Raw genomic sequence first — 14,906 nt, forward strand, 5'->3', positions numbered from 1 at the left:
TATACAACCTGGGGCAATTAAGGCTCACCAATTACCTCAGGTGTGTTTTCAGACTGTGGGAGGAAACCATGTAGAGAACATGCAAACTCCACACAGAAAGGAACTAAAGTATGAACCCAAACCTTCTCACTGAGAAGCGAGAGCGCCATCCTCAGCTAACAGACTGAATCTTCAATTGTATGTGAAGAGTCTTAAAATGTTGCTTAAATGGTGTTGATGAGTCCTGGACTACGATGCTGGATCTTCTCTTATCGAGGTAACTTCAAGGATTAACTCTGGTTTTCCGTACGACGACGCTCCCTCACTTCTCACCGGGATAAATCACCCGGTAACTTCAGCTGAACATCTAACCTGCTCCGGAGCAGGATAAGTTCTCCATAAGATCACAACGAGTGTAAAAGCTCCGCCTCCTGACCTGCCCATTCTTAAGTGATGGTGATTCGTGCGCCGTTTCAATTCAATTCAACTTTATTCATACAACATCAAATACCACACAAGTTCATTGGAGAAGAGAGGAGAAAGTATTTACAACAATCTTTCTGAGATAATAAAGTAAGTCCTCGTCACTGAGGCTGTGAAGGATGTTTCTCGGTGTTTATCGTGGTTCGTAGAACAGAGGCACTACGAATCAAAGCAGTTTGCAGATGAGTCAGTCAGGCTGTGGTTTAAGTTTTCTTTGTTTAGGTAAGAGAGAGTAAGGCCAGTATTACGACACCTGATAAACGTATCCAGGATCTCTTTGAGTAGTTCTGGTTCCATAAATTCATGTTTCTGCAGTTCAGTGAGGTGTGAACCTCATTATTCCAGATCGACCCTCGTGGAGAAAATCTGACCTGGAACAAGTCAAGAACAAAAACATCCTTCTACGCCTCAGAGACCAGGATTTATTTTATGTTGAAAAGATTGCTCTGAAATACTTTCTCCTCTCCTCTCGGCTGAACCTGTGTTGTGTTTGGTGCTATATAAATAAAGTTGAATTGAAACAGCGCACCAATCACCATCATTTAAGAATGGGCGGGTCATTTTCCAAGACATCTGATTGGTCAGGAGGCGGAGCTCTGACCTCTTATCCAGAACCTCAGCCACTCCGGAGCAGGCTAGACGTTCAGAGTCAGTTACCACGGTGATTTAAGAAGTGAATGAGTGTGGCAGTGCAGAAAACACAGCATTAATCCTTTAAGTTATCTCGATAAGAGAAAATCCAGCATTGTAGTACAGGCCGGAGGCCTCAGGAGAACATTCTGTAGAACATGACGGTACCACCACTGAGGGCAAATCAATTCAACCACGAAAAACACAACACTTGATATATTTACAAAGTGTTCCAGGAGATACTCTCCGGTTTTATTTTCCAGTTCAGCTTCCTGGAAGTGCAAAACATTTTGGAGTTCAAGTATTTCTATTCTTTTCTATTATCAGGAGGTGGAAACCCAGAGAAGCTCCTCCTCTTCCTCCTCTTCCTCCTCCAGTCTGATATGATCCAACGTCTTAATCTGAATAGAAAACAATTAATTTATACTCAAGAGCTCCTTCAGAACCACAGCAGATCATCATTTCTTTACTGTTAAACTAATAGTACTCTAGTAGTTACCAGATAGTGTCACATTTAACCTTTTAAACCGTGTGAACAGACCACATGTAATGAGCTATTTAGCAGGTTAACGTGATTTAGTGCTGCAGCTTCATTTAGGATCATTTTTATAGCAGGAACAAAACCCTTTCTGCATAAAACACAACTAGAAATGAAGTTTAGGATTACATTCACTATTGTGGTTGTTTTATTTTGAAAGAACTGTTAGTCCAACTGAAACATCACTCTATTCAATGTATTTTAATAACATTATTCAGTCTATAAATCATAAATACTATTTATAGAAGGAAAACTAGTCAGTCAAATCAGTACAAATACACACAAACCAGTATGTAATACTTAAGTACTTAATTTATTTACACAGTTTTAAAATACACAAATACAGTGGCATTACAAATGAGGAGCCCAAAGTCCAAAGTCAAGTGTGGAAAGAAATTTTCCCCATGAATCCACAGTCCAAGATGCATTGTGGGACATGATCAATCATCTCCACGAACACGTTAAGAAAAAAGAAAAAAAAGAAAAGACAAATACAGGAAGTGAAGTGAGGTGGACATGACGGCCTCAAGAAGCTCCCCCAGGCAAAGTGTACCTGTGTTCTTCATCATCATCATCATCATCATCATCATCATCATCATCATCAGTGAGACACAAGTTAATTCACCACTTTAAGCCCACAGGTGAAACAGACCCCCGACCTTAAACACGACAGAACCAAGGTACAAACGACCCGTTAACCACAAACGACGGCCTATAAACACAGTTTCAGTCTACACACAACGTTTCTACCGGAGAACCTGCAGAGCCCCGCCTCTTAAAGGAGCCGCGTGTTGAACCACGTCGTCCGTCTCCCACCAGAACTCACCCTCTCACCGTTAACGACCGTCACAACGTCACCTCAGCTCAGCTTTCAGGTCCAGGACTGAATTACTGAAGGTCCAGGACTGAATTACTGAAGGTCCAGGACTGAAGTCTAAAGTCACCAAACCAGAGCTCCGTGTTATAAAGAGTTTAACTTCCTGGCTTCAGGATTCAAAAACACAAGACTTGCGTTGTCAGGATTGTTTTAGCGTCTTTCTGAATGGATTTATCTAGAAGTATTTTAAAAATGAGCTGAACTGCTGAGAGTCACTCGGTTCGAGGATTGAACAGAAAATCAGCGTGAGCACAAAGGGTGAAACAAACCACTCAGCCATCAGTTGTCTCAAGATATGCATTTTGATATTTATTTTTTACTAAATGAAACTGAAGTGTGAGAGATGTTTCCCTCATTCACCATCAAACCTGGATTATTTGCATGTGTGATGCCGCGTCGTTCTGGTGAAAATCCACGGCGAGTATGGAGAGTGTCAGGTGGAAAACAGTCAAGAGGTCAACAACCACAACAAAGGTAAACTACGTTTTGGTTCAAAGTGAAAGCAGTGGAACGAACGAGGGTCTAAAGTGAGGCGGACGAGACAAAGTAGTTCAAAATAAAAAAACAAAAACATTTTCCCCCTCTTACCCTCTGCGGCGGGGGAACTAAGACTGAAGCACAAACACACCGAGGAACACGTCATTAAAAACATCCATTCAGTGCGTCACCTTTCACAGCTTCCCCACAACACACTCAAACCAACGTCTTTTTAGTTTCATTTACTACCAAGTCCTGCGTCCGAAGCACCTGAGGAGGACCACTGCTGAAGAAACGCCGCCTCGCACGCCAGGGATCACATCGTAAGCCACCTGACACCCCGACTGTAAATAAACCTCACAACACCTGAAGAGAACAGGAAGGAGCTGGTGTGAGACTCTGAGGAGCCCACCGACTGTTCTCACCCACCGGCTGGTGTGTGTGTGTGTGTGTGTGTGTGTGTGTGTGTGTGTGTGTGTGTGTGTGTGTGTGTGTGTGTGTGTGTGTGTGTGTGTGTGTGTGTGTGTGTGTGTAAGTAATGCTAAAACAACAGGAAGTAAATCAAAACATGATGAATGAAAGAGTGAAACCTTGGCTTCGTCAACAACAGCGAGGTGAAACGTTCCCACGTTCCCTGGTGGAAGAACAGAGGAGGCTGCGGCTGCTACGACGCCGAGAGTGGTTGGTAAGGCAACCAGACTGTACTGCACCTGCCGCGCACACGCAAACACGCGCACACACACAGCAGGAGCACAACAAGGATCTTGTGCATTAGTAGGCAGTCCTCTGTGTGTGTGTGTGTGTGTGTGTGTGTGTGTGTGTGTGTGTGTGTGTGTGTGTGTGTGTGTGTGTGTGTGTGTGTGTGTCCGGTGGTGCACGTGGAGGCCTCCGTGGTGCAGAGGAGGTGGAGTGTTTCACCGAGGCGCTGCAGACTGGAGGCCGCTGGGCGTGACCCTGGACAGAGCCTGGAGGAGGAGAGACGGTTGTCATGGTTACCGGACGGTAAAATAAACACTCCGGAGCTTCTCAACCTCTGAGATGAATTACAGAGAAACGTTTTACCGTCCATCACTGCAGGTGTCACAGTGACAAAGTTTCCCTCAGTTCATATTCTAGAATGTTTTCAGTTCCATCCTGCACAGTCACAAAATTCAGGACCTCATGCAGTCGACTGGACGATGATATTTGCGTCACACCGTTTGGTGTTTACATTCTTTTTGTTCATATGAAACAGCAAAGTAAAGTAAATAAAGTTATTTTTAAACACAGAGACATAAATCTGTAAGTCATTAGTTGGAACTTTTGAAAAATGTATTAACGTTTTCATTTTATTCTACTTGATTAAATTCACTACATTTACTCAACTTCAATCTTTACTTTGACTAAATCTAAAATACCTTTGGTGACTAAATCACAGTTTGACAAAAGACTATGGCTTAAACTAAATCAATTATTGCAGTGAAAATTACAACTGGCTCCCATGAGTCTTTTAAACTAAGATTTATAACTTCATTCAAGAAAATAGTGTAAATACAACTTTCAGCTCCGTGCATCACGTCTCCATATAATGCTCCCCGACCCCCAGGGACTGAACCCGACCCCCCCCCCAGGGACTGAACCCGACCCCCTCACACTGTGCATTTACCTGTGAGGTGGACATGCGTGAGGTGTCCTGGCGTCCCGTCAGGTCTGAGGACGAGATGTTTACCGGCGCTCCACGATGAAGACGCATGCTGACTTTCCTCTCCTTCTCCATACCTGAGAAACAAAGAACCAGAATGACAGTTTAATCACCAGCACCGAGAAACTGAATGGAGACGGTCCAACACCATCAAGCATGTGATTTACATTAAACCCTGAAACCTCAGAGCTGCAGTGTGTGTGTGTGTGTGTGTGTGTGTGTGTGTGTGTGTGTGTGTGTGTGTGTGTGTGCGCTGACCAGTGTGTGAGGACGGGTTAAGTGGGGACGGGGCCGCCACATCCTGCGCTGCCCTGGCTCTGCCCGAGGCGGAGGCCATGCCCCTGGCTCCAGGGTTCCTGCTGTGCCTCAGCCTCTCCTCCCGCTCCCGACGCTCCCGCTCTGCGTCCTCCATGGCCCTGTTAGCGCCCTGGAACCACAACGCCCATCAACCTCCAGCTTCACGTCACTGCGCTGCTTCGCCACACAGCAGTGAAGAGTATCGGAGAAAAAACTCACAGAAAGCAGCGAGGACTTACAAATTTGAGCATGTTCCAGTCGAAGACGTAGTCGTAGGAGAATCCCTGCCGGTGAAAGAGGTTCCTGAAGAGCTGGCGGAGGTACGAGTAGTCGGGCTTGTCGTCGAACCGGAGGGAGCGGCAGAAGTTCAGGTAGGTGGCGAACTCCGCTGTGTGTCAGAGACATGGAGGCAGAGCAGAGTCAGACCCTGGAGGTCAACATTAGAGGTGCAGTACAGCGGCAGGAGAGGAGCACCTACAGGGGTATCCTTTACACAGGACCTCGATGGGGGTGGACATCTTCTTCTCACTGATGCGTTCATACTTCTGCCTCTTGGTGGCAGCCTTGAGGCCCTGCCAGGGCAGAGAGCCCAGGTTGAAGTACATCAGGACGTATCCCAGCGACTCCAGGTCATCTCGCCTGGACTGCTCTGTAAACAGAGGGGGGGGGGGGGGAGGATCAGGATCACTGCTTCAACAAGGCCTGAACCCGGCAGTTGGTTCCTGCGGTCTTACCGATGCCCAGGTGTGTGTTTATGGAGGCGTAGCGGGCGGTGCCAGTCAGGTTCTTGTTCTCGCGGTACGGGATGTGCTGGTGCGTGCGAGCGTCACGGTATTTCTTGGCCAGACCGAAGTCGATGATGTAGACCAGGTTGCCTTTCTTACCCAAACCCATAAGGAAGTTGTCCGGCTTCACGTCTCTGTGGATGAAGTTCTTGGAGTGGATGTACTCGATGCGGCTGATCTGTAAGCGGATCATGAATCATTGCAATGGGAGTCAAACCTTGTAGAAAGGTCGAATAACGCTGGACTAATGTACCGATTATAGCCATGAGAGAATAACGGGAATGTGGTCTTTTTCTGATGTCCTTGTGTTACATCTGTCCAGTAGAGGAAACTCCAACTGCTTTCATGTCGCGCTCCAGTCACCACACAGCAGAGGGGAAAGCCGACAGCATATTTACTGAACCGAACGGGTTAACTAGTTGTGAAATAAACAACGTGCAGCGTCGTGTCATTCACGCTGGACTAATGTGTTAGCTCCTTCTCCGTTGTGCTTTCATCACTGCTGCCACTTCCACCGGACGTCATTACTGATCAACTCATTGCTGTCGAGGCGCCATTAATTAAATGTCATCGGTCATTTATTGCTTATCAGAAATCTTCCGTCACCAATTTCCGAATCAACACAAAACATCCATAGCGGGTTTCCCAAAAATAAATAACATAAAATGACGTATTTATATAAATAATAATCTGTATTTTGTGGGGGAAAAATACAAAGTAAAACCAGTCACACGTTTGAATAAATTAAAGAGTAATTACAGGAATTACATATTGGTGAGGGATTTGGTGCAGTGAAATGGAGATTAGTTTCAGTTTGCTTTGTTTTTCATAAATAAACCTGCTAACATTAAACTCCACGATTGATGCCACATGAAGCCTTGACATCTCAACCCTGGCTAAATTTATAGAGTCACCCATCTTGGAGGATGTTCATTCTAGTAGAAAAGAAAAAGAACCAAACTCAAGTTATGTATGATGGCAACTATCTGACTTTGAGAAACACCAACTAAAGGAACATCCTCCAATATTAGTGATTGCACCGTTCCTGCCAGCGGGTGTAGCAGTAGGTAGGAGCAGTAATAGCAGTAGAGTGTGTTGTTGGCAGCAGGCTCCTCACCATCTGATCAGCCAGCAGCAGAACCGTCTTCAGGCTGAACTTTCTGGAGCAGAAGTTGAAAAGATCCTCCAGACTGGGCCCCAGCAGCTCCATCACCATCACGTTGTAATCTCCCTCAGCCCCGCACCACTTTATTGTGGGGATCCCCACTGGAAGACATCACAGAGCAGCACAAAGTCACACAGGGTCACCACAGAAACAGCAGCGACGGAGGTTCACTGAGGAACATGAAGACCCTGGCACACGGCGTCTTCCTGCTGGCTCATGACATGGTGTTCTAAACACAGACCAACTTCCACCAGCACAGATATTCCCTGTTGTACAGAATGTACCTGCTGCCTCAGTGGACCATGAGAGGGCAGAAGCTCAGTGTGAACTCAGGCTCTAGTTACACAACAGCGCCTCAAGTGACAAAGGTGCGTTTTTGTGCTTTGACACGGCAACAGCAAGAAAAATTATGAAGTTAGCTTGCCGGACCAATAAGAACATCACACTATAAACACCAACAACAGAGAGTACACAACAGCCGTTTAGTCAGATGATGAATTAGATGATAATAGGGGTGAAACTCATAAAACTAGGATGAGAACGCCACTCTGGAGGCCGCCGTGTTTTCAAAAAGTTGCATTTTCAGTGGCAATGACTTTTTTGTTTTTATGAATTATGTAAACAACTGAAGGTCTGTCCCTGTGCTGGTCAGCTCCAGAGATGTTATTCTGTTAAACCAGTTGCTGTTTCAGTTAACAGCCTGCAGCTGCCCACCACTAGCTGGCGCTCCAGAGCAGTCAGACAGCAGTTCCTGTCTGCCAGCAGCCAGAGCGAGCTAGCACTAGCATACACACGGTTATTGTTAAAGGTTCTGGAGTGGAGTACTGCAGTCCGATCCGATCCACAGTTTTTGTTGCTTGCTTTGTTTTTATTGCAGCGATATCCGACCCGGGTATCGGCTGGGCACACCTCTGGGTGTCAGTAAAGGTTCAGAGTTCACTAAGAAATGATCAGTTAGGAGCAAACCTGATATTGGCCTCAGTGCCTTTTTGAGATTAAAGACACACAACTGAGGTTCTGGAGAAATCATGAGACCAAACTACAATTAAACCTGCTGAAAACAATGTTTAATCACTGAAAAACACATATCTGTTTATCCAGTAATGTAGAGAAAACAACAAGTCATGTCTAACCGGTTTAAAACTGCCTGACACTTGCTTACTTGTGAATAGTAAACAAAAAAAACAGAGGATACTGTATCACAAGTTAAACGTGGACACAGACCGGATCAACTGGAAGACTGCTGACTTCAACAAGCTGAGAAGGACATCTGCTATTTCATTCTACAGGCAGGAAATACTGCTCAGCATGAGAGACACGGGGGGGGGGGGGGGGGGGGGTGTCTTTCTTTAACGAAGCAGGCACCAAAGTCTGCAATAAAATTGTTGATGTTAAGAGGAATTTAACTGGTTGTTCATTAAACTGTTACTATTTTACGTCATGTGTTACTGTTAGACTAAGCTTGAAATTCTTTTTTATTATCCGATTACTCAATTATTCACCATAATAATCAATAGATTACTAGAATAATCGGTAGCTGCAGCCCTATAAGAGACCAAACTCAGAAAGTCATGTTTGACAGTATAAATTCACTTTGTTAAGTTTGTTTAAGGAGAAACAGAAGCTGTTTTTAAAGTGTTACACTCCGGGTTGCACAGGAGGAACTCAAAGTTGCATATCATTCTGAGGATTTTGCAATACAAATGCAGAAAATCTACATTTTAAATCTGTACTCTAAAATGCACACATGGGCTGCAGGGGAACAAACCTGAACCCATCCGACGGATCTCATCAAGGTACTTCCACAATAAAAGCTGACCAGGATTTTATTTATTTCCATTTAACTCCAGGTTCAGACATAGATGCTAAACAGGCGCCGGTGCCGGTAAACACAGATCAGACTGTAGTTCTGTACCTCCACCCTGCATCATCTTGTAGATCTTGCTCTCGATGTGGAGCTGTGGGTGTTTGGTCTTCACACATTCCAGTTTGATGGCGACTTCCTCTCCAACAGAGATGTCGGTGCCTAGACAGGGAGAAACAGAGAAGTTGTCTGACTGTTAATATACAGCATGCACGCTTTAAGAAAAACACCTCTGGTCACTAGGAGTGTAACAATCCATCGATATATATCGATTTGTTGGTCAACAGTCATCAATGAAAAGTGAAAATATCTGATTTATATCATCTTTCAAGTACACTTTTATGTTGAAATACGACATCCACGCCGTGTGTCATTTCCACCCAAGCGGAAACATTTGGATTTTTGGAGAAAACCCGGGTCAGCAGACAAAACCCCAAACAAACTATGACATTACGAGTTTAAGTATTCGGGAATCACAACGAACCTGGCGGGACATTTAAAAAGCTTAGCACGACTTTGACGCCAATGCTAATGCTAACAGTAGCATGGCAGGTGGTTGCACGTCAGCCCCGACAGGCTTTTTCCCATAAGAACATTGTTTATGAGACTATAAATATGACAACGTTTACATGTATGTTAGTACAATGGCTCTTTAAGTTAACGGATAAAAACTTAATTTTACATTGAATGTGGCTCTTTATAGTGAGCAGGTATATTATCATTAATTTTTCAAAATTAGCTTTTCGCTTAAAAAGTTGTTTTATTTGAATATCTAAAGAGCTCGGATATAAAAGTGTCAAATTATATTTTAGTTTCTTTATGAGAGTTGATATAAGTGTAATTCATATTGTTAAATGAGCTTATGATATATCATCTCATATGGATCACAGGACCCTGAATTTAATCAAATTCAAGTAGTATGGTGGCAGACTCATGCTAAAAAGTGAACTGTCAGTGTGTACTTTGCACCCTGCTGTGCTTCATGTATCTACATGCCCACTGCAGGATGAATTGTTCTCAGACATGGGAACATTGAGTCTCAACTCTCACCTCCACAAACCAGTTTAATATGAAGGACTGCCCTGAAACTGACAGATGATGTTCCAGCTGCTCGCTCTCCAAATTTGGAGCTGGTGTCCATACCCCCCCACACAAACCCAGTAACCAGACACCCGGTTACACAACACCATGTTTCATTCACACACTAGAAGCAGCTCAGTGCTGAAGGCCCAGCAGCACCACCAGAACGTTACCAAGTCACATGTCCACGGTAAAAAACAACAACTGAAGTTTAGTTAATGAGCCTTCACGCAAACTTCCATCCTCAGATACATGAAATGAATCCAGACGTGTAACAAAAGCCTGTATGTGGCAGCGTTTCTCATCACCATCACTGCCTCTCTAACTGAGCTCAGAACAAGTCAGGATCCCACTCTGGTCAAACACGTGGAGCTGCACGGTTGTTTTGTTCTCGCAATAAGTAATATATGCCGGTTACTGTGGAGACGGAGAAGCTTTCCTTCATCAGTATACTGACTGGAGGAGGACGTGGCTGTTAATTCCAAGTCAATGAGGCGACAGAAAGTGGATCTGTTAGGACGGTGATGGGACAAAACAAGACAGGATGTCACCTTGTTACAAACAACCGGTTGAAAATATGCCGCATGTGTAAAAGTAAACGGCTTTGTTTTGTGATGCAGTATTGATCTTTCTGAATGTTTGACCTGCATCCCAACACGTCTCACCAGCGTTTTTGTCCTCATGAGACCGACCTCGAAGAATCAACGGAGGGAGGAAACGGTGGGAGTGACATTATGGTCCGATGTGTGGATGGAAAATATGATGACGGCAACAAGCCTGTTCTAACCTGTCCCGTCTTGAATACTTTGAACCACCTGATAGTGACTGTAGCATCCATTCTGACTTTCTGCTGTACATGAAATACCTCCTCAGTCCTCCAATAAAGCAGGAAACCAGTCACCATCAGGACGTCTAAACATTCGTTGTTTTGTGACTTTAAGCAATTCCTCAACATACGGACACTGTTCAAAATCACACCGGTTATCCAGAGGACTTAATTCTACCGAGTATTCAGGAGGGAGTACAGAGGACACAATATGAGTCTCTGCATATTCTGATGACGTGAAATCTTCACACTGAAAATGTCCAATAATTGACCTGTAATCCCAGATTGAGTATTGGGAGATGTGTTTGCTCTAAGAAAGGTTTACTTTTAATAAAAGCGACAAGTCATCTTCTGAGTGTTTTGGAACAGACGCAGAGTTTCGGAGTTGTTGTGATCTACAAGTTATGAAGAACCATTTCTTTGGTCTGGTCCAGCTGAGGTTAAAGTGTGTGTGGGCCCCTCAACTAGAACCAGTTGATATTCCTGCTTTGACTGGAGAACATCACCTCTGTGAAACTGATGACTAACCATGAGTGAAGTTTTTATTGCAGCAGTCAGGTATGAGCACGGCGCCACTTCCCAAAACAGTGAACCTTCTCCAGGTTCACTGTTTACTTCTCTCTTATGTAAGCCGAATCATCCCAAACCTCTAACCTATTGAGTCAACACGTGCAGGTCGCCTGTTACACAAGCACCAGTCAGACAGGTAAAAGGCTCAGGTGAGTGTTTCAGCCTTTAACAAACATCACAGAGAAACACACAACTGTCCGATTCACAAGAATCATCCAACGATAGTGAGCAGCACTACGGCACTATTAACACCAATGTGACAAGACCGTTTAAAGTCCTCTGTTTCGATACTCCTGCAGGCAGGAAAAGAGAAATCACAACATTTAAAAATGGCCTCCTGGAGTGGACTGTGTGTAATGAAAGACTAAGTGTGTGACACACTTCCACAATCCACTAACCAGCAGCTTCACACACCAGTCACAACCGAACATTTACAGTCCTGCTGCCGTGACAACAAGCTGCTGGAAATGGCTTGATAAGCATCTGTCAGTGAAGTTTCTCCGTGCTTCCTTTGGAGGAGATGATCGGGGTGATTAACAGTTACGACAGTGTTGGAGAGGAGGAGGAAGAGGAGGAGCAGGACGAAAACAGAGTGTGGTTATGTAATCAGCTCTCACCGTCAGTCCACATAAAGAACGACTGGATCCAATTACAGTAAAGTGAGCGTCTGGACACGTGTAGGGCCGTCAGCATTTCTCTGCTGCTTTAAAACACTGTGACGTTAATATCCTGCACTCGTCTATTACCGCAGAGAAAATAAAGCTGCACATTATATTTATTCACACTGGGTCTCAAATACAGAGCTCCAAAAACATTTGTTTTTTAAATACATATTTACTCATCCCTTCAACATTTTTGACATACACACACATATATGAATACTTTGGTTTTATTATCTTAAAAAAGATTTGAAGTACATTTTTTATTGTGAATTGTTATTTTGCTGCTCGGTCAAACCTCCCTGTGTTATGATGTATTTTCTCTGAGATATGGGAGTGTTCCAGGCTGTGTAGCTGTAAACCAGCTTTTAAACTAAGCTCAGAATTTTAATGTCTTAATGTCTGAAAAACTGATTTATGGTGTTAGAATGTGAAAGAATTAATATACACAATATATCTGAGGGATAATGTTTAATACTTGTTTAAATTAGTGAATCTAAACTTTTCGTTTTATATTGCTGATGTCAGCAGTCTTAATGTGAAGACATTGGACGTTCAGGACTGAACTCAGATGTGATTGTGGTGCTTTTCTTTTGAAGATCCTGGAACTTATTGCAATTTATAGAGAACAAAGTGGTGTTCTGTGAGACGTCAGACGGCTTCCCAACACACCAACAACAGTCACATCTTGACTTCAGGAGAAACATCAGCAAACCTTTCAAAAGCACCAGTTCACCTCAGACCATCTGAAAACCAACCGGCGCTCCAGTGACCGGCCCGACTCAGCGCGTGACGTCACGTCATTCTCACAAACCCTTACAGCGTTTTTCACCATGTGTATGTGTCCCCACGACAACGCCATTTCACGTAACCGCGTCGTTTTCAGGCGATCGTCCACACGGCACGACGTCTTAGGAGCCTGAAACCGGAGTTGTTTTGAAAATGGGTTCCAAGGTGAGGAAAATTTAAAACGCCGCCTCAACTTTGACATGTGGACAAGACATGAGCTGAAAACGATGCCATCGCCCCACCCCTCGACCCGATGACCCAGCTACGTCGCTTAACAACAACAACGGTGGACTACGTCCCCCAGATCCAGCTGCTGAAGCTACAGATGCTATCTGGTTTAATAAGGCCAGACGTTCTATTCGTCGATTTCTCCGTTTCAGCATGCGCCGTGTCTTCTTCTCCATCCTTGGTGTATTTCTGTGGCAGTTACAGCACCATCTATAGGCCTGGCATATTTACTACATCGTTTTGAGTCATTTTTTTCATGGTGTCACCTGGACACAGATATTTCCTGCACCGCTGCCACCTGGAGGGAAACTTTAATAACGAGGAGAGAAAAAATAGTGATGGCCCACGTGGACAAGGCCTGAATCCGATGTTAACCAATCACATGGTGAATACGTTCTGTGAGGCGATCCGTCCCTTTCCTTCAGTTTGATCCAGAAAACAGGACGTCCTCTTTCTGGCTCGAATCAATGAGTTTATCAGTTAACTGCATTGTTGCTCTGGAGGTCAGCGCAGAGACGTGATCAGCTGCTTTTATCGTGACTTCAAAGAAGTCATGCACACATCTCATTTCCTCACCTACAGGCTCCATGTGTCCCTGTCAAGCCCAGATTAATGCCGGGCTTATCAAACACACGGTCACTTGTCCTGCACGGATCTAGCAGAGAGTCGAGCAAAGACATTGACCATAAAAATAAGTTTGGACTGAGACCTGAGCCAAGAGGTCGGTAATGAACTCCACTGCTATTAAAGTAATACCAGTATGAAATCTACGAAGAGTTACAATTACTTTGTCCTCAGGAGGACCGTGGTTTTATGCTGACACAGCATTCGTTTTCCCCTATAATGTTTGATCTGTTGAGGGTTTTTTTTAAAGCAAAATGTACTCCGAGCAGTTTGCACCAAAACAAAAGGAACATTAAATCAGTCACAAGCAGACAGCTCAGATCACACATTTCAGGGTTATTATTCATCCATGCAGTGGTCCCATCTCCCGAAACAACGTGTGACAGGCCCGGTGTCTTCATACTCTTAAGTTCCCCCAGAAGTAATCCAACGTTACATTACATTAAATACAGAGAAAACCCAGCAGACTGTTTTATCTCTTCAACATGGAGCCTTCGGCCTTTACACACACACACACACACACACACACACACACACACACACACACACACACACACACACACACACACACACACACACACACACACACACACACACACACACACAGGAGCTGCGTCCAGCCAGCCAAACACACAGAAAACACTTTTATCTCGAGACTCATTATCATGATAAAGACTTTGAAGGCTGATCGTCGCACAATAGAGGCAGGATGCGGGGTTTGGAGCTCCCCTGGCAGCTAACAGCTGATCGACGGAGCTCCAGCCACCGAACCCCGGAAATACAAACTGTACTGTGTTACTGTACTCCGTTACTTCTGCCACGTTCGGAGGACACGGTGTAAATAAACAGTCCGATGAAGACTTACCCAGATAAATGTCTCCAAACGAGCCACTTCCAATCTTCCTGCCCAGTCTGTATCGGTTCCCCACTCGCAGCTCCATGTCAGCTTCGTGTCGGGCTCGCCTTCTCGCTAGCGGCTCGCTGGGACAGATCCGATGATTTTATAAATTAAATTGTGTTCGAGCCGAAGCGGAAAATAAAATCCACCTCAGAGGAGAGAATTAAATCCACCAGAGCAGCGGACGGTCGTCTCTTCACCGACGGAGGCGGCTCTCACTATCTTTCGCCTCCTGTTTCAAAGTACTAACAACCACATAGTGTGGCAATACGACGCTCGTCCAAAAGCTTAGGATGTTTACTTTGTGCTCCTGGTGTTTAGAAGGCGGATGGAGGTTAATAGATGGCGGATGACGATGGATTAGATCAGGTTCTCATGTCTTTCAGGAGCCGGTCCTGTCGATCAGTGAAGCTGTTAGCTCTCTCTGACGTCAGTTCCTGCTGTGAGCCCGAGAGC

The 14,906-nt window shown here is 44.6% G+C and overlaps 1 protein-coding gene across 1 annotated transcript; it reads right to left on the reverse strand.

Moving 5' to 3' along the window:
* Positions 1 to 1,925: 1,925 nt before the first annotated feature.
* csnk1da (casein kinase 1, delta a) lies at positions 1,926 to 14,894 on the reverse strand. The gene is made up of 9 exons (XM_080488029.1): positions 14,418 to 14,894; positions 8,828 to 8,938; positions 6,865 to 7,013; positions 5,697 to 5,925; positions 5,441 to 5,611; positions 5,202 to 5,350; positions 4,924 to 5,092; positions 4,630 to 4,742; positions 1,926 to 3,949 (listed from the first exon to the last, which is right to left on the reverse strand). The coding sequence occupies exons 1-9, from the start codon at positions 14,491 to 14,493 to the stop codon at positions 3,899 to 3,901; spliced, it is 1,218 nt and encodes a 405-aa protein (XP_080344155.1). The 5' UTR covers positions 14,494 to 14,894; the 3' UTR covers positions 1,926 to 3,898.
* Positions 14,895 to 14,906: the final 12 nt, after the last annotated feature.

The sequence above is a fragment of the Lipophrys pholis genome (assembly GCF_963383615.2).
Source record: "Lipophrys pholis genome assembly, chromosome: 19".
In the NCBI taxonomy this organism is placed as follows: domain Eukaryota; kingdom Metazoa; phylum Chordata; class Actinopteri; order Blenniiformes; family Blenniidae; genus Lipophrys; species Lipophrys pholis.

Bases quoted from the DNA above. Each gene is read 5' to 3' on its own strand.
- csnk1da (XM_080488029.1), bottom strand. From the start codon at position 14,493: ATGGAGCTGCGAGTGGGGAACCGATACAGACTGGGCAGGAAGATTGGA. The intron at 4,743-4,923 runs GTCAGCGCACAC...TTTGTTTCTCAG, and splicing joins TAACCCGTCCTCACACACTG to GTATGGAGAAGGAGAGGAAA. The intron at 3,950-4,629 runs GTAAATGCACAG...CTCCTCCTCCAG, and splicing joins CACGCATGTCCACCTCACAG to GCTCTGTCCAGGGTCACGCC.